The following is an 18659-nucleotide window of genomic DNA, read 5'->3' as shown; positions in this document are numbered from 1 at the left end:
GGATTGAGATATTGGATCTCCCACAAGCCTTGCGGGTTAAAACCTCATTTTGCTTAATATATTAATATATAGTATAGATAATGTTAGTGCACAAAATGGTTATTCTGAGGCTCAAACCCATAACCTCAGAGTCATTAGATCAAGATTTTACCATTGAACTAATGGTCAATATTATTATTACTCTTCTGTTAAAATGTATATTTTTTCCTTTATTTAATTTAATATCTACTTTTTATTGAATTAGTTTTAGTCATTTTAATTATATTAAAAATAAATTAATTAATTTAATTATATCAAAAGTATAAGCGTAACTATAATTTTTTATTTTTTTTTTATTTTATTCATAGTAACTATAATTATTTATAAACGCTAAGATAGAGAAATGAGTATAATTTATCTCATATTTTTATTCAATTTGCATGTATTGGTCGTGTAGATGGCCCACCCATGGTCAAATATTTTATTGTTAATTGTGATTTCTTCTTCCAATATTTTTTATTGTTAATTTGATGGCTCATGCTCAGGTATTGTTTTCACGAGTTAAGAAGCTAGTCTAGTGATTTAATGATCACACTTGATCTTTGTTTATTTGGTAGTGTTATATTCATAATATTAGTTATGACAATATTATTAACTTACTCATTAATCACATTATAAATATCAATATCTTATTAAATTATATCATATCATCAATAAATATTAATTAGTATATAAATTAATATATATAACATTATTCTTGTTTATCCTGTAACTTTTGACAATTTCTGACCACTTGTATGGCCAATCACCATATTCGTTCACGCTAACCACCCTCATTTGACAACTCACTAAACATATGTTGTAATTTTTGTTTATAATTTTTTTTTTTTCAAAACTTCTGTGTACACCATACAAGCATTTTGTTTTTATTTAAAAAATAAACTTGTTTCAAGAAATTGATACTATTCTATCAAACCACGTACCTAAAGAAACAATGAAGAATGGACCTGTTTGTTGTAAGTTTTTATAAATTATAAATTGATACTAAAAAAAACTAAAATCTAAAAACATTCATCACTTATTTTTTAATAATTAATTTGTCACAATTTATTTAAACAGTTTTTATTTTATAAATTATTTGCAGAAGTTGTATTAAAACATCTAACGTAGACCCTTGAAGAAAAAATATATGGTTGCGTTTGGTAGAGTTTTGTAAATATAATTTGAGAGTATGAGTTGTATTTTGAGTTTGTGAGTTGTGGAATTATAATTTGAGTGTAAAAAATTTGTTTGATTATAATTTTTAAATAGAGTGTTGAATTGAGTTTTGAATTGAGTGTGGAATTGAGTTTTGAAAATTTGATTTGACATGTGAAGGGAGAAAATTTGTTTGGTTATGAGTTTTCAAAAGAGTTTTCAAAACTTAATTCTAATTGTTATAACTCATAACAAAACACACTACTTTTACACTATTGAAAATTCTAATCAACACTTATAATCAAACTCTTTTTAAAATTCAATTAAAAAAATTTATTATTAATAGAAAATAACATTAATCAATTTTTTAATTGAAAATACTAAAAAGGAAATAATTTTTTTTCAAAATAAATATTCAAAAAATTTAAATAATAAATATTTAAATAATTTAAATAATCTAAAAATTTTAAATAAATATTCAAAAATTTAAATCGTAAAAATTTAAATAATTTAAATATTCAAAAATTTTAAATAATTTAAAATGTTAATATTTTAAATTTAAAAACAATTCTACAATCAAATCGTAACCAAACACATAAAACAAAACTCAATTAAGAAATTATTTTAAAACTCATAACCAAACACATAACTCGAAACTCCATACTACTTTCACAACGCTACACTTAAATCATAACCAAATACATAACAAAAAAATTAAAATATTTTAATTTTTTTTATAAAATAGAGTTTGAATTTATTTTTATAAAATATTTTAAAATTTAAAAAATTAAAATCGTAATATTTTAAAATTAAAATATTTAAAAATATTCAAAAAAATTTAAAATTTTAAAAAATCGTAACATGTTTAAATATTAAAATATTTTAAAAAATTAAAATACTAATTTGAATTGAGTTTTGAAAAGAGTTTTAAATTATGTGTTTTGTTATGAGTTTTGAAAAATAATGATTATGTTTTGAATTAAGTTTTGAGAAATAGATGTAAAATTATGATTTAAAACCTCAAAACACACAACACACTTAAATCAATGGGTAAAACTATAATTTAAGAAACTTATCAAATGGAGCCATATATATATAGTTGAAATATTAGAAACTTCTATTTCACAACACACACACACACACACACACACACACACACACACAAATAATTCTCACTATTTTATTTTGTAGTTGGTATGTTCAATTTTGAATAAAATTTTTTACTTTATTATTATTATTTGATATCTAAATAATTAGTATGGAATGATCTAAATAAATGTATTTTTTATTTTTTTACGAAAAGATATAAAAAAATAAAAAAATAATATGATAAAAAAAAAAATAAAAAATATATATTTATTTAGAATAATCAAACTTTGGCTAAGCCTCCGTTTGGGAAGTGAGTTGGCTTTTTGGCTTTTTGGCTTTTTTTGCTATTTTAGCCTGGGCTAAAAAGCTTGGTTTGGGAAGGGCTTTTTGGCTTTTTTTGTGAGAGAAGAATGTAATGATTATGGGTTGGATGTGATGTTTTGTTTGTTATGACTAAAATAACCTATTTTATTTTTTGTGGCTAAAATAACCAAAAAAAACCTAAAAATCATCTTGCCAAACAGAGGCTAAATGCAAAAATAATGTAAAAGAGAAAAAAAAGGGGTGTAGCTCCCATTGTTCTTCCTGTGGGTTCTGAAAGTCTCTTTTTTTCTCCAAAAGTCAGAAACTTACAGCTCTGACTACAATACCCAAACAACTTCTCCCAATAAATTAGTATTACAGATTCAGATAAAGAGGAGTCTCCCTCTTCCTTTAATTCAAAAGCTCTCAAATTTTTTTATTTGCTTGTACTTTTTTGTCTTTACTCTCTATCCCTCTCTCTTTTTCCCTACTCTCTTCCCTTTCGTCCCTTTCCTTCCTTCCTCTTGAATTCAAATCTAGGGTTTCTCTTTTCTTTCTTTGTGTTCAAGCACACTTCACAGTTTAAGAACATTCTTGTTAAGCTCTGGTTTGAGTGTGACTTTAAAGCTTCAGCCTTTTCTGCATTCCTTCGACTAGTAGGCTCTGCTATGATAGTGAAAAGATTCAGGCTTTAGCATTAGTTCCTTATTTTCTTTTTCATTTTCTCTTGTGGGTACAATCTTAAATTTTTTTTGGTTAATTCTTCTTCTATTTTTTTCCCCCTTCATATTTACAAGAAAAACCCTGTTAAACCCTTGTTAGGTTTTTTTTTTTCTTATTATTTTTGTACTTTTGATTCAGTTTTAGTGGGTCAGTCGTAGATTTGGGGTTGAGGTGAGTATTTACAGAGTAAATGCATGGATGGAAGGGAAAGCATAGCACTATCAGGATCTTCTTCTTACTATCTCCATAGAGGGTTTAGTGGGTCTGCTTCAACACACAATGGTTTACATGCCCCACCTAGTTTCAGCTCTCCAACAAACCCTAACCTTTCAGTTCAGTCCAACGTAAGGGATAGTAGCTCTGTAGGGCCAACATTCCCAGTAGAAAACACATCCCCTAGTTTTCCTCATGGCCTTAACATGGGTATGCCAATGGGGCAGCCAGCCAAGAAAAAAAGAGGGAGGCCTAGAAAGTATGGTCCAGATGGGACCAACATGTCTCTAGGACTCTCTCCAATGTCTGCGCCGGGGTCTATGACGCCGACCCCAAAACGGGCTAGAGGCCGGCCGCCCGGCAGTGGGAGGAAGCAACAATTAGCATCTCTTGGTGAGTTTTCTTATTAGAAAAATCTAATTTGATGTCTGTGTAAATATGCAATTAATTAATGATATGTCTGAGTTGTTAGCTTGTGATTATGTGTCTCTTTGCTCTTTGTAATGGACTACATTTCAGATGCAACACTGCCTAACAATGAGAATTTAATATGATAGTTTCAGTGATGTGCTTAATCTTTCTTGGGTAGTTTGTTGTGTGGTTGGTACTTTGATGAATTGATTAATTTTAGTGACGTGTTTTTATACATTTGTTTAATTTCTTAAAAGTTTGTTTGAAATATGCCCAAAACATATTGTTGATTATAATGTCTGTCTGTAAAATCTTCATAGGCAAGTACAATTGTGTTAGCAAAATATTCATCAGAACAAGTTACAAAGTTTTGACCTTGAGGTTATTTACATAAATCAAAAGTCCTCGATTTATGCAGTTAACTTTTTATCAAATTATGAAACTGTCTCTACCAGTCTCTGATTTGGAGACACAAGTATTTGGGAACTAGAATGTTGATATCTACCTTCTCTGTTTAAAGTGTTACTCAAATAGTAGGGTTTGTTAGTTTTGGTTACTTTTTATTGTTATTTGAGCTGTTTGACATGTAATTTAGGCTGTATGGATGTTTCTTTTTCTTTTTCTTCTTCTTCTTCTTCTTTTTTTTTTTTTTTTTTTTCTTTTGAGGTTGGAGTAATTGATCTTGTTCTTGAATCATCAATGTTGATCTGCCAGGTGAATGGATGAACAGTTCGGCAGGACTCGCTTTTACACCTCATGTCATCAACATCACAGAAGGGGAGGTATGCTACAACTATGAAGTTGATTTCGCTACTTTTCTTTCCTAGGACTTGAAAGAGGTTTATGTTGTATGTATCTGTTCTGAACTTTATTTATTCAAAGAATAATGCTTGGGACCCCCTTTTGGGGGTCACCCCCTCACCCCCCTTTGCCACGTGGCTGGTGGTGATTGGAGGAGCAGGAAAAAAAAGAAAAAGAAAAAGAAAAGGTAACCAATGAAAGAGAGAGGGGGTCAAAGGGGGTGGGAGAAAAAGGAGGATGAATCATTGTTGTTATTCAAAATTTCTTTATTGCTTCGATAGTGTGTGTGTCTGTGTGGTTGGGGGGCTAACAAGGTGCCCGGGCCTCTTATATTAGCAGATTGACTCCTGGGTACTTCCAGTTCCCTGATTGCACATGTACTGAGTAATTACCACGACACATATCTGACTAGTTTTCCTAAAAATAAAAAATAAAATAAAATAAAATAAAAAAAAAAAGAAAAAGAGAGGGGGTTTTAATGGAAAAGGACCAGGTCTAACTAGACTGAATTGGTCTCTTTCTAGCATTTAGTAGAAGATTGTAGTTTAGCATGGTTTATACATGGTTAGGTTTTCTTTGCTTTAATTGCAGGAAGGGAGGGCATTGGGGAAGTGATAATGATGCTGTAAATGTAAGGATAGATCATAGTTATGAGGGCACATTGAACATTATCTTTTAATTATTTTTCTAAAGTTCAGTCTATTTGTTGGCAATACAGTTGGGTAAAGAGGGAGGATAACATTGTTGATGCGAAGATGGATTATTGTAGACGTCCCTGAACGCCCCGGGAGGAACGAGCTCCCGTTCCGTTCGATATTGGGCTCACTACAGCTCAAGACTCTCAAATGTCACGGTTCTAAATCTGAACCAAAGAGTCCAAATCCGGCAAATCGTTTTGAGAAAACAGATTTTTGAAAGAAGTGTCAAACATGGACTGCTTTGCCAGATACAGAGTCGCCACCTAAATATTTTATTTTGAGAAATTTAGGAAATCTTGACTCGTTGCCTAAGGCCATGTGTCCGTCATCACCAAAGTTGCCTCGGCTCGGGAACTTGGGTACGATTGGGGAAGGTCACTTCGTGAGCACCCCCGCTCGCCCGATCAAAGATCGGCCTCTACTAACCCTCGGGTGGGCTTAGAAAACATGATTTTGCCACTATCTAGTGGGCTTAAAACACACATTTGATGAATTGTTCTAATTCAAATAACCCAACATTCACCCACAGGCATTCAGACAGTTATATCACATAAGCAATTAGCCTCATGGTAAGCATGCTATCATGGCAGTCACTCACACGCATGTAAGGATGCTAAAGCATAAAACTCACCGAGTACTCCAAGCCAAAACAGAAACTAATTAGAAATCCATGCATGATCCTAATTATACAGAAGTGCCTAATGCAACACATGCAAAAATGCAACTATAGCAAGATCGGCTATTCTAAACATGGCATATGAAATGCTACAGCTAACATGTATTTAATTTGGAATTGAGATGCGCCGAGCCCGGTGCGTGCAAAACAGATGAATGATGCAAACATGCTGTCATACTGTATGCTAATTGAAATATGCCCTAATCTAACCATCATAAGCAGGTAAATAAAAGGGAAGAAAGACGTGGGGTTAGAAGACATACATCACACTCACCCACACTTATTACAATTATGCCCTCGCACAGAGGGTCCGAATAAATAGTACAGTCCAAATAATACAGTCCGAATATAAACAAATTCCTAATTAATTTACAAATTAATTAAGAAAAGTAATAAACTGGCATGCAAGCCAGGGACCGCCTTGACTCTTCTGAATGATGCATGTCTGGGCTGCCTTGCGCGGAAATCCACTGGGATGTCCCGATTAGCCTCTGTTTTGTAATTTTTCTTGGAAAGCGCGCCAAGCTCCGGAAGGTCGCTAATTCTTGATTTGCTGCAATAGAGAGCAGGAAAGGGGCATAGCAATGTATTTTCACAAAATGTATGCATGCCTCGATCCTCGTGCCACCAATCACGCATATCGATGCATGATGGCCGAGGAGTCGAATTGCACAACTCAATATGGAATGAATGCGCATGAAAACAAAACAAAAACCTAACTCCATCATTGATAATCCGGAGTGTCGGTGATTGGGAATTGAGACACGTTCCGTCACTCGGAGTACGAAACGTACCTCGTTTCCCGTGCTTGGGCTAATCCCTATCCCAAGCACAATGCAATATGCATGATATGCATGAAATGCAACTAAGATACAACCTAACATACACAATGCTATGAAATGGCATACACGATGCACGAGGTAACATGGCATACACGATGCGCTAACATACAACCTAGCATACTTTTCGCGTGGTCCTACGAAGACATGCCTGGGATCGATCCTGAGATTGTACAACACCGGATCCCCCTTGACCCCGAAGCCCGACCTGTTAAGTAGAAACTCCGAAGGATCCGCCCCGACTGGGCTCTCAAGATTAAAGAAGAGGTCACCAAGCAAATCGATGCAGGCTTCCAGCTGGTATCCGAATCCCCGACTTGGTTGGCCAACATCGTTCCAGTGCCGAAGAAGGATGGCAGGATCCGGGTATACGTGGATTTCAGGGATTTGAACAGAGCTAGTCCGAAGGACGACTTTCCCTTATCGCATATTGATGAGTTGGTGGATTTTACAGCAGGGCATGCTTTACTTTCATTCATGAATGGCTTCTCAGGGTACAATCAGATAGTAATGGCACCAGAAGACAGAGAAAAGACTGCATTCACCACCCCGTGGGGAACATACTGCTACAGAGTAATGCCGTTTGGGTTGAAGAACGCCGGAGCTACTTATCAACGGGCCGCGACCACAATATTACACGACATGATCCACAAAGAGGTTGAGGTGTATGTGGACGACATGATTGTCAAGTCCAAGGAAAGAGAGGGCCACTACACCGCCTTGCAAAAGTTCTTTCAAAGGATCAGGGAATTCCGGTTGCGGCTAAATCCTCAGAAATGTACTTTCGGTGTTACAGCGGGAAAAATGCTTGGGTTTCTAATTACACAAAGGGGCATCGAGGTCGACCCTTCAAAGATCAAGACCATCTTAGAAATGCCACCACCAAGGACTGAAAAGGAGGTGCGAGGCTTTCTGGGTAAAGTGCAATTCATAAGACGGTTTATCTCAAAATTAACCTTGACTTGTGAACCACTTTTTGGTCTCCTGAAGAAAGGCAAGAAGTTCCAATGGGACGACCGATGCCAAGCTGCCTTCGAACAGATCAAGAAATATTTACAGAACCCGCCCGTGTTGTCACCACCACAGCTGGGGAAACCGTTGATATTGTACCTTTCAGTGACTGAGACTACAATGGGTTGCATGCTCGCACAAGAATCGGAGGATAAGGTGGAGAAAACCATCTATTATCTGAGTAAGAAGATGTTGGACTACGAGACTCGCTACACTCCGCTTGAGAAGGCTTGCTTGGCTTTGGTATGGGCTACCAGGAAGCTGCGACACTACTTGTTAGCTCACTCCGTAATGTTGGTTTCACGACTAGATCCCATCAAATACCTTTTCGAGAAACCGGCACTTACGGGTAGGCTAGCTCGTTGGCTGCTGTTGCTCTCCGAATTCGATCTGAAATACGTAACACGCAAGTCAGTCAAAGGAAGAGCAGTGGCAGAGTTCTTGGCCGATCATCCAGTCGAAGGAGATGAAGCAGTTGAGTACTTGTTCCCAGATGAAGCCATTTTGCACATCGACGACGAACATTGGACGATGTACTTTGACGGAGCATCAAATCAGTACGGGTATGGGATAGGGGTGTTGCTGATAGCACCCGACAATTCCGGTATCCCTCTAGCCTTCAAACTCCGGTTCAAAGTCTCGAACAACGAAGCAGAATATGAGGCGTGCATTGTCGGCCTAGAAGCGGCCTTAGAACTAGGGGCAAGACGGTTGGACGTCATCGGGGATTCAAACCTTGTTGTATCTCAAGCAAACGGAGACTGGAAAGTCAAGGAAGAAAAGATGATGATGTACCATCAGACCTTGGACTTGCTAATCTCTCGGTTTGAAAAGCTAAACTTTGCTCATCTTCCAAGAGAGAACAACAGGTTCGCAGATTCTCTAGCAACTCTATCTTCCATGATAGACATCCCATTTGGAATCCGGATGCGTCCAGTCGTCATTGACCAGAAATTTGCGCCAGCCTATGAGTCGATCGCTGCTATAGATGAGGTTCAGGACCAAAACCCCTGGTATTATGACATTTGGAATTTCTTGGAAAAGGAAGCATACTCGCCAGGGGTAAATGCCAAGAATAAAAGGGCAATCAGAAGAATGGCCGTCCAGTTCATCATCTGTGGGGGTAAACTGTATAAGAGAGGTCATCTGGGAATGCACAAGCTGTGTGTTGAAGCTGAGGAATCGAAGCGCTTGATGGAGGCCATCCATGGAGGAGAATGCGGCGTGCATATGAACGGAGTAATGCTAGCACGGAAGATCCTCAGACAGGGTTATTACTGGTCCACCATGGAGGAAGATTGTATTAGTTTTGTTCGGCGATGCCACAAGTGTCAGATTCATGCAAATCGCATGAACATCTCGCCGTCGAAGCTGTACAACATGACTTCGCCATGGCCATTTTCAGTTTGGGGAATCGATGTGATCGGGGCTGTCATTCCGAAGGGGTCGAATGGGCATGAGTTCATCCTGGTTCTGATAGATTATTTCACGAAATGGGTTGAGGCCCAATCGTATGCGGTGTTGAAGGCGTTACACGTTGCAAAGTTTATCAGAAACAACATCATCTGTCGCTATGGTGTCCCGAACGAGATCGTTTCAGATAATGGTTCCCACTTCAAGAAGGAAGTGATTGACTTGTTGGAGAAATACAACGTGGCTTTCCATAAGTCATCTACATACCGGCCGCAAACCAACGGAGCGGTCGAGGCCGCCAACAAGAATATCAAACACATACTGCAGAAGATGGTGGAAACCTACCGGGATTGGTCAGATAAGCTGCCATTTGCTCTGTGGGGCTACAGGACTTCAATCAGAACTTCTACCGGAGCGACTCCGTATTCATTGGTTTATGGGATGGAGGCCGTTCTACCTATCGAGATTGAGGTTCCGTCATTACGGGTATTGGCTAAGTGTCAAATAGCCGAAGCAGATTGGCAGCAGAGCAGATTTGAGGAACTCATGCTTTTTGACGAGAGAAGACTGTAAGCGCTGTACCATGTTCAAGGCTATCAGCGCAGAATTGCCCGGGCTTTCAACAAGAAGGTTAAGTCCAAGAACCTAAAAGAAGGAGATTTGGTGCTCAAGGACAACCGAGCTCCCATCCACGACCCAAGGGGCAAGTTTAAACCCAATTGGACTGGTCTCTACATCATCAAAGCCATCTGGTCAGGTAGAGCTGTGGTTCTAATGGATTTAGATGGCCTAGAGTTTTCCTAACCGATCAACATGGACAAGTTGAAGAAATATTACCCCTGAGAGGCTCGCTAAGCCGAAAATCCGAAAGGGCGACCTAGGCAAAAGTTAGAGCATAAAAAATTGAAAAATATAAAAACTGAGCTCGCAAGGCTGAAAACCCGCAAAGGGCGACCTTGGCAAAAGTTAGAGCGTAAAAGGAGAGTGAAAATACCCGAGTGAACCTAAGCCTGAACTACGTAAGGCTTGATTCCCATCTTTGGGATACGTAGGCAACTTCACCCTGAAGTTCAGCCATAAACTTTTTCCCGATCAACTTTGTCCATTTTGACCATCTCGGTCATCTTTATCCATCAGCATTTATCGCAATCTCCGGTACAGTGCTATTCAGACTAGGGGCAACTTTCCGTTGCCACAACGGTGCAGCGCTATTCAGACTAGGGGCAACTTTCCGTTGCCATGCAGTGCTGCGGTACTCTTCAAACTAGGGGCAACTTTCCAGTTGCAGGGATCTGGGGTTGTGCATCTCAGTGACAGATCTTAGGCGTGTCCAGTTCTGATCCATATCGAAAATGATTTTGCAAAGTTTTAATAAAAGTTGACTTTGTTCAAATTAATCTCTTTACAACTAAGACCATTTTTTGACCAAAACGGAAAATTTTCAGTACCACAACCTTCAATTTCATTGATTTCAAAACAGAGTTCTCCTGCTCTTGCATACAATCGAAGTTGTTTTTTATTACATTCATAAAGAAAACTTGAAAGTACTAATAAAGCAATAAATTCGGGGCATAGTCAAGTCAAGTATCCCTGCGCCCCCTCCCAGGGTTGGTCGAAGCCTCTGACGCCAAGCTAGGCCCAACCTGTGCCTCCTCGTTGAGCCAATCCAAGCACTCATCAGACAAAGTGCAATTGAAAGTGGGAGCAAGAGCCAGGAGCTCTCTAGTCCTCCATGCTGTGGCATATCGGGCAAGCTGTGCACCTCGGATCGGGAAAGCAGCCGGGTACTCAATCCCCTCTGGTGGGCAAATCTGATCATGATCGAACTGGCGCAGGAACCGGAACGGAAAGTAGAACACACAGTGGGTTAGACCAATCAACTGGATCCCGATCAGCCGGGACATGCTATAGCTCATTGCCGGGAGATTGAACCAAGGACAACGCCAAGCAATGCGATCTGCGGACAAATTGCACATCCAATCAAACCACCATCTTTCATCAGGGGCATCGACTAGGCGCTGTCGAAAGAAATAGCCTTGAGCCGAGTAGGCCGGGCAAGAGTCCACAACCTGCAATTTGTCCATTAACCATACCTGGGGAGGGATGAAAAATGAGAGAACAAAGAATAGAGAGATGTACGATGAGAGAAACGTGAGAAAAGAGTTTTGTGAGAAAAACTGAGCCTGAGGGCCGAGTGATGTGAGCAAATACATATGTAAGATTGGGTGGGAAACATTACCTGCAGCAGCAGTGGACTCCCAGCAAATCTAGTTGTCTCCCGGCGATAGACAGAATCCAAGCCCATCAGCGTCTGGGCCAAGGTCATGGCAATGCAGCTCTTTCCTTCTCTCAAGCCTTGAGCAACTTCAATCAGACGAATGTTGGATCCGCCGAAGCCCGGGGATAGCAGAAAGTGAGACAGCAAGCACAAGCAAAGGGCGTGTTGCCGGAAACTTTGCCAATAATGGTTGCTGCGGTCACCGGCGTCAGAAAAGCGATAAATCAAACCAAGGATGTCCAGTTTCCCATTACAGATCAGAGACTGAGCATCACGCGCGGTGAGCCCACACATTCGCCCTAAAGCCTGGGCGTGGCCAAAGCGGAGCTGGGGCAAGATCTCTTCATAGCATTCAGACTCCATCAAAACCTGAAAATCTTCAAAAGTTGAACATACCTCTTGACCGCCGAAGCTAAAGACGTGCGTCACCGGGTTCCAAAACCTCGCCGCGGCATGGAGAAAAGGGAGATACAGCGGAGTGCGACTCAGCGTGAATAGTGCATTCAAGCCGAAACCCCGGAAGTTCAACTTTTCCGAGTCATCTAAAGAAGCAACTCACAGCTGCTGACCCCAAACAAATTAGGGCCCTTCAACAATGTTGAAGAGGGGCCCAAAATATGATATTTTACAGTTTATGGCAAACCACAAAAACCAACACAGGTACGGCTAAACCCTCGTGCAAGAAAAGGGCCAAAAGATGGACAAAGAAGCAAGTAGTGGTTGCTGGCCTTAAACACAAAGGGGCATTTCAACAATGTTGAAGAGGGGCCAAAAATATTGCACTTTACAGTTGATGGCCGGATCCAAAACAATATACAAGAATGCTCAAAATGCTATGCAAAATAGGGCCAAAAAGAGAGATAACACAAAGTGTATAAAGGATGCCTCAAACCGTGAAAGACCCTTAATGAAACATGAATATGGGGTCAAAATAAGGCCATTTGTAGTTCGGATCACAGCCCAAAAACAGAAGCAAAATAGGCTAACACAAAATGCAAAAATGGAGCCAAAATAGAGATATAAAGGCAAGTGGAAGATAGAAGCCTCAAACAGCAATGAGCCCTTCAACAATGTTGAAGAATGGCTCAAAATAAGCTACTTTTCAGTTCATGACAGAGCTCAAAAAATCCCCCTAAGCTCCATTGTTGTATCTCTCTTTCTCTCTCTCTTCCAAGCTCCAATCTGTCAAGTCCTATACCCCTTTTCACACCATCACCTAGCACCACCCTTCCATCCTTTATTCCAGCAGGTGGAGGTGATTCTTCAAGGCCTAGGAGTGCTGCAACTCAAGCCAAAAGAGCTGCCAAAGACAAGTCTTCAAGGGTAAGCTCCATTTCCTCCTTTTGGTCCATATTTTGTTCAATACATAAGTCATATTTGCTTGCTGTTTTGGGCTCCGACCCTAACTGAAGTTAAGCTTATTTTGAGCCATCTTTCATGTTTCATTAAGGGCCTCTCACTGTTTGAGGCCTCCTTGGTGCATTTACTTCATTATCCCTCTTGTATGCCATTGTCTTATGTAGTATTTTTGGCTTATGTATAAACTGTTTTGAGCTCTGTCATGAACTGAAAAGTAGCTTATTTTGAGCCCTTCTTCAACATTGTTGAGGGGCTCATTGCTGTTTGAGGCTTCTATCTTCCACTTGCCTTTATATCTCTATTTTGGCTCCATTTTTGCATGATTTGTTAGCCTATTTTGCTTCTGTTTTTGGGCTGTGGTCCGAACTACAAATGGCCTTATTTTGACCCCATATTCATGTTTCATTAAGGGTCTTTCATGGTTTGAGGCATCCTTTATACACTTTGTGTTATATCTCTCTTTTTGGCCCTATTTTGCATAGCATTTTGAGCATTCTTGTATATTGTTTTGAGTCCGGCCATCAACTGTAAAGTGTAATGTTTTTGGCCCCTCTTCAACATTGTTGAAGGGCCCCTTTGTGTTTAAGGCCAGCAACCACTACTTGCTTCTTTGTCTATCTTTTAGCCCTTTTCTTGCATAGGAGCTTAGCCATACCTGTGTTGGTTTTTGTGGTTTGCCATAAACTGTAAAACGTCATATTTTGGGCCCCTCTTCAACATTGTTGAAGGGCCCTAATCTGTTTGGGGTCAACAGCTGTGAGTTGCTTCTTTATCTCACATTTAGGGCCATTTTTGCATGCTAGTTTTGCCCTATTTGTGTTTGCTGTTTGGGCTCGCTTAGAACTGAAAACATGCTTGTTTTGGGGCTGCCTTGAATCTGTCTTCACATGTCATAATCAAATAATGCATGCTTGATGTAGCTACAAGTCATTTCATGCGCTTAATCTTGCATTTCGAGACCATTTCATGCATCGGGTGCTATTTTGCCATCTTTCGGGACTGTTTTGCGTCACTTATTGCCTCTGAAATTTGCATGTTTGCATATCACATTTCATGCCTTGCCATGTCTTGTTAGAGTGGCATTTTGTGTCTTAGGATCGGTCATCGGTTTGCGTGCATGTGTGCACGCATTCCGAGTCGTTTCATTTTCATCTTATGGCCTCTTATGTGAGTGTGGCTGAGGTCCACTTGTGTTAGTGTAAGTCCATTTATGCATTGTGTATGTCATTTTATTTCATAGCATTGCGTATGCTAGGTTGTATGTTAGCGCATTGTGTATGCCATGTTACCTCGTGCATCGTGTATGCTATTTCATAGCATTGTGTATGCTAGGTTGTATCTTAGTTACATTTCATGCATATCATGCATATTGCATTGTGTTTGGGATAGGGATTAGCCCAAGCACGGGAAACGAGGTACGTTTTGTACTCCAAGTGATGGAACGTGTCTCAATTCCCAGTCACCGACACTCCGGATTATCCATGATGGAGTTAGGTTTTTGTTTTGTTTTCATGCGCATTCATTCCATATTGAGTTGTGCAATTCGACTCCTCAGCCATCATGCATCGATATGCGTGATTGGTGGCACGAGGATCGAGGCATGCATGCATTTGTGAAAATACATTGCTATGCCCCTTTCCTGCTCTCTGTTGCAGCAAATCAAGAATTAGCGACCTTCCGGAGCTTGGCGCGCTTTCCAAGAAAAATTACAAAACAGAGGCTAATCGGGGCATCCCAGTGGATTTCCGCGCAAGGCAGCCCAGACATGCATCATTCAGAAGAGTCAAAGCGGTCCCTGGCTTGCATGCCAGTTTATTACTTTTCTTAGTTAATTTGTAAATTAATTAGGAATTTGTTTATATTCGGACTGTATTATTTGGACTGTACTATTTATTCGGACCCTCTGTGCGAGGGCATAATTGTAATAAGTGTGGGTGAGTGTGATGTATGTCTTCCAACCCCACGTCTTTCTTCCCTTTTATTTACCTGCTTATGATGGTTAGATTAGGGCATATGTCAATTAGCAGCATGTTTGCATCATTCATCTGTTTTGCATGCACCGGGCTCGGCGCATCATACTAACTGCATTGTATTTTCAATTCCAAATTGAATACATATTAGCTGTAGCATTTCATATGCCATGTTTAGAATAGCCGAGCTTGCTATAGTTGCATTTTTGCATGTGTTGCATTAGGCACTTCTGTATAATTAGGATCATGCATGAATTTCTAATTAGTTTCTGTTTTTGCTTGGAGTACTCGGTGAGTTTTATGCTTTAGCATCCTTGCATGTGTGTGAATGATAGCATGCTTACCATGAGGCTAATTGCTTATATGATATAACTGCCTGAATGGCTGTGGGTGAAAGTTGGGTTATTTGAATTGGAACAATTCATCAAATGTGTGTTTTAAGCCCACTAGATAGTGGCAAAATCATGTTTTCTAAGCTCACCCACGTCTTAGCCTACTTGCGAGCAGCACCATCAAACCATCTTTCAAAAACAAACATGAAATGTTTTGTTCCAATTCAGGCGATCCAGTCTATACTTGTATGCTGTGCGCATCACATAGTAAATCTAGGCTAATAACCGGAATAAGAACACACAATGTTTTTCAAAAATAGATATCATGGTTAGTAGAGGCCGATCTTTGATCGGGCGAGCGGGGGTGCTCACGAAGTGACCTTCCCCAATCGTACCCAAGTTCCCGAGCCGAGGCAACTTTGGTGATGACGGACACGTGGCCTTAGGCAACGAGTCAGGGTTTCCTAAATTTCCCAAAATAAAATATTTAGGTGGCGACTCTGTATCTGGCAAAGCAGTCCATGTTTGGCACTTCTTTCAAAAATCTGTTTTCTCAAAACGATTTGCCGGATTTGGACTCTTTGGTTCAAACTTAGAACCGTGACATTTGAGAGTTCTGAGCTGTAGTGAGCCCAATATCGAACGGAACGGGAGCTCGTTCCTCCTGGGACGTTCGGGGACGTCTACAATTATATATATGTTGGAAATATTATATTTATTTATTCATTTATTTTTCTTTAAATTCAGTTTACTTCATGGCAATGCAGGATGTGCCAACAACAGTTTGGTTATTTACCTTAATACATATGTTGGCAAAAATAATTTTGTTGTCATTATGCAGGACATTGCCTCAAGAATAATGTCATTTTCGGAGCAGAGACCAAGGGCTCTATGCATCTTGTCAGCCAATGGTGCAGTTTCTTCAGCCACGCTACGCCAGCCTACATCGTCTAGCAGCACTGTAATGTACAAGGTTGAAGCTCTCTAATGCTTAAACTTTTTCTGCACAGAATTCTAAATTCTCCTGCCCTGAACAGTTCAAGTTGAAAATTTGGTTTAAGAAATTACAGTTATTAAATGATCATGAAGTTGTCTAAAATCGTCATGGATGTTTATGGATATAGTAGTAATGCAGTTGCATGTAATTATAAAAAAAAAATTGCATTTGAATGTGTGCATATATTGGTTATTAATAATGCTGGATGTTCCTTATTTTATTATTACTAATTTGTTGTGATCTTCCTCCAAGTAAGATAGGATATATCATTTTATGAAGAAAAAAAATGAGCAATATCTTTAGTATGATGTGGACAAAATCAGGCACATACAAACTTATATTTTGACTTACGATATTATGACATTGGTATACTATGGATGGTGGTAAACTAGCAGGCTATGTTACATGTGGGATGCACATGTCATTGTTTGGACACAGGGGACACATCTAGGGTTTTCACACAATTTGAACAAAATAAAATATAGGTTGAATATTAAAATAAGAGAGAAAAAATATGGATTTGTACATACTATTCCCTCCTTTTACACTTGAAATACTTAAAAAATATGGTTTATTGGTTCGCACCTGTGGGTGTAGATTTGCCTCCGCTATGGGTAAAATCTTTACCCAATTGATAACTTCAAGGCCGAATCTGACAGATTGAATGCTTTAGTATTACACTTGCATATGGTTGGGAAGCAGCTAACAAGAGCGTGATGGAATATGATTTGTGCTGTGATGATCCTCCAAAATACTGTACAAGCTTTAAGGCAACTAGACTTGAGCATCACACCTTAGAACATTGCTTTATTGATCGCATTTACTTTTCCATTATTTAAGAACTTTGTTGTCGTTTCTTCTTTTTTCTTCTAATTATTTTGTGCTAACTAAACTTATTTGGGTTTTCAAATTTGACAGGGTCAATTCCAGATATTATGCTTGTCAGGCTCATTCTTGGTTGCTGACAATGGTGGACCTCGCAGTCGAACTGGCAGTTTAAGTGTTTCCCTTTGTAGCTCTGATGGCTATGTCGTTGGAGGCGGCGTTGGTGGCATGCTTATTGCAGGAGGCCCAGTTCAGGTATATTTTTTATTCACTTTTTTGTTCCTTTTTGTTGGTTTTAGTGAACTTTCTGTACAAAGTGTCAACAAGCTTTACACTGCTAGGTTTTTCTAAACTAGATGGACCTAAAAGTTTTTTTTTTCAAAAAATGAAAAAAAATCTACTAAAGATAAATTTTTTTTTTTTTTAAAAAAAGGGAAGAATGTCAACTTTTTTTTTTTTGGTGTGGACTTTGGGCATTTTTGAAACGGTTAAAAAAAAATTTCAAAAAAAAAATAAAACTTTAGATCATTCTATTCTTAGACTAGACAGATTTGAAAAGTAATAAAATTTGACACTTTAAAAGTTCACCAAGGATAAAAAATTTCAAAAAAAAATTGCCTTTTTTAAGCTTTTTTTGAGGACCTAAATATGTACATTTCAATGTTTTCCACACTAGTTGATTGGACAATTGCTGTATTTTATGGCAAAATAAAAATTCCACAATTCTGCCGTAATTGATGATGAACATCAATTGTTGTAGGTGGTAGTATGCAGTTTTGCATATGGTGGTTCCAAGTCAAAGAACAAAACAGATGTCGGTCCCAACGGTGAACAGAGTTCAGTGCTTCAACCTAGTGAAGAAGCCGGTCCACCAGCTAGTCCTCCTCGTAGGCAAAATCTCACTCCAATTTCTTCATCTGATGTTTGGCCCAATCTGAGAAACCTGCAGACCGAGATTGATCTGACACGTTTATGGTAGCGGTAGTAGACACATGGCAATTTTGTATATATGTGTTGTTGTAAATGAACCGTGCCAATCAGATCGACGAACTCTTGACCTGAGACCTTGTCTTCTCAGGCGTGTAGATGATGGTCGCGCAAACATGATTGTAACAGCAAGTTTTCTTAGTAGAAATTTTCGGGTAGTTTTTAATTTCACTTTGTGATTTTAGTTGGGGGAACATATCTGCAAATTTGAACCGACACTTATGAGCTGAATGATGAGGGCTTTGTTGGAAAACAAATCTTGATTTTAATTTGTGAAAAATTATTGAGATTCCAGTTTGATCTCTCTGCTTTATGTGATGAAATATGAAAATTGGATTCGGTAGAGCATTCTAGGTTATTCAAATTCAAGCTTGTCTATGTTGCTTACATTGTCATTATATGTCGCGTTTGCTAATTTTTTTATTTTTTATTTTTGATAATTGAGTGTCTGGCTAGCTTACGGGCATCCCGTTCGCTATGTTTGGATTTATGTTATATATGAATTCAAGTACGGGTGTAGACTGTAGAGCCTATCTATGAGCCTGTTCATAAAATACC

The 18659-nt window shown here is 38.8% G+C and overlaps 2 protein-coding genes across 3 annotated transcripts; one reads left to right on the top strand and one right to left on the bottom strand.

Moving 5' to 3' along the window:
• The first annotated feature begins 2828 nt into the window (after positions 1 to 2828).
• LOC114268000 (AT-hook motif nuclear-localized protein 5) lies at positions 2829 to 18401 on the top strand. Of its 2 annotated transcripts, XM_028209102.2 has the most exons (5): positions 2829 to 3897; positions 4630 to 4697; positions 16134 to 16265; positions 17208 to 17369; positions 17875 to 18401. In XM_028209102.2, exons 1-5 carry the CDS (start codon positions 3486 to 3488, stop codon positions 18091 to 18093), a joined length of 993 nt encoding a protein of 330 aa, XP_028064903.2. In that variant the 5' UTR covers positions 2829 to 3485; the 3' UTR covers positions 18094 to 18401. The 2 variants fall into 2 exon arrangements, with proteins under 2 accessions (XP_028064903.2, XP_028064904.2); XM_028209103.2 differs by lacking the exon at positions 16134 to 16265 and having other exon boundaries at positions 2855 to 3897.
• On the bottom strand, positions 10792 to 12516 carry LOC145803006 (uncharacterized). The gene is made up of 2 exons (XM_082896112.1): positions 11593 to 12516; positions 10792 to 11446 (listed from the first exon to the last, which is right to left on the bottom strand). The coding sequence occupies exons 1-2, from the start codon at positions 11992 to 11994 to the stop codon at positions 10934 to 10936; spliced, it is 915 nt and encodes a 304-aa protein (XP_082752238.1). The 5' UTR covers positions 11995 to 12516; the 3' UTR covers positions 10792 to 10933.
• Positions 18402 to 18659: the final 258 nt, after the last annotated feature.

This window comes from Camellia sinensis, chromosome 11 (assembly GCF_055761805.1).
Source record: "Camellia sinensis isolate YWXY chromosome 11, ASM5576180v1, whole genome shotgun sequence".
NCBI lineage: Eukaryota > Viridiplantae > Streptophyta > Magnoliopsida > Ericales > Theaceae > Camellia > Camellia sinensis.
Note: the sequence above shows the minus strand (reverse complement) of the source record. Positions and strands in the feature narration are given on the sequence as shown.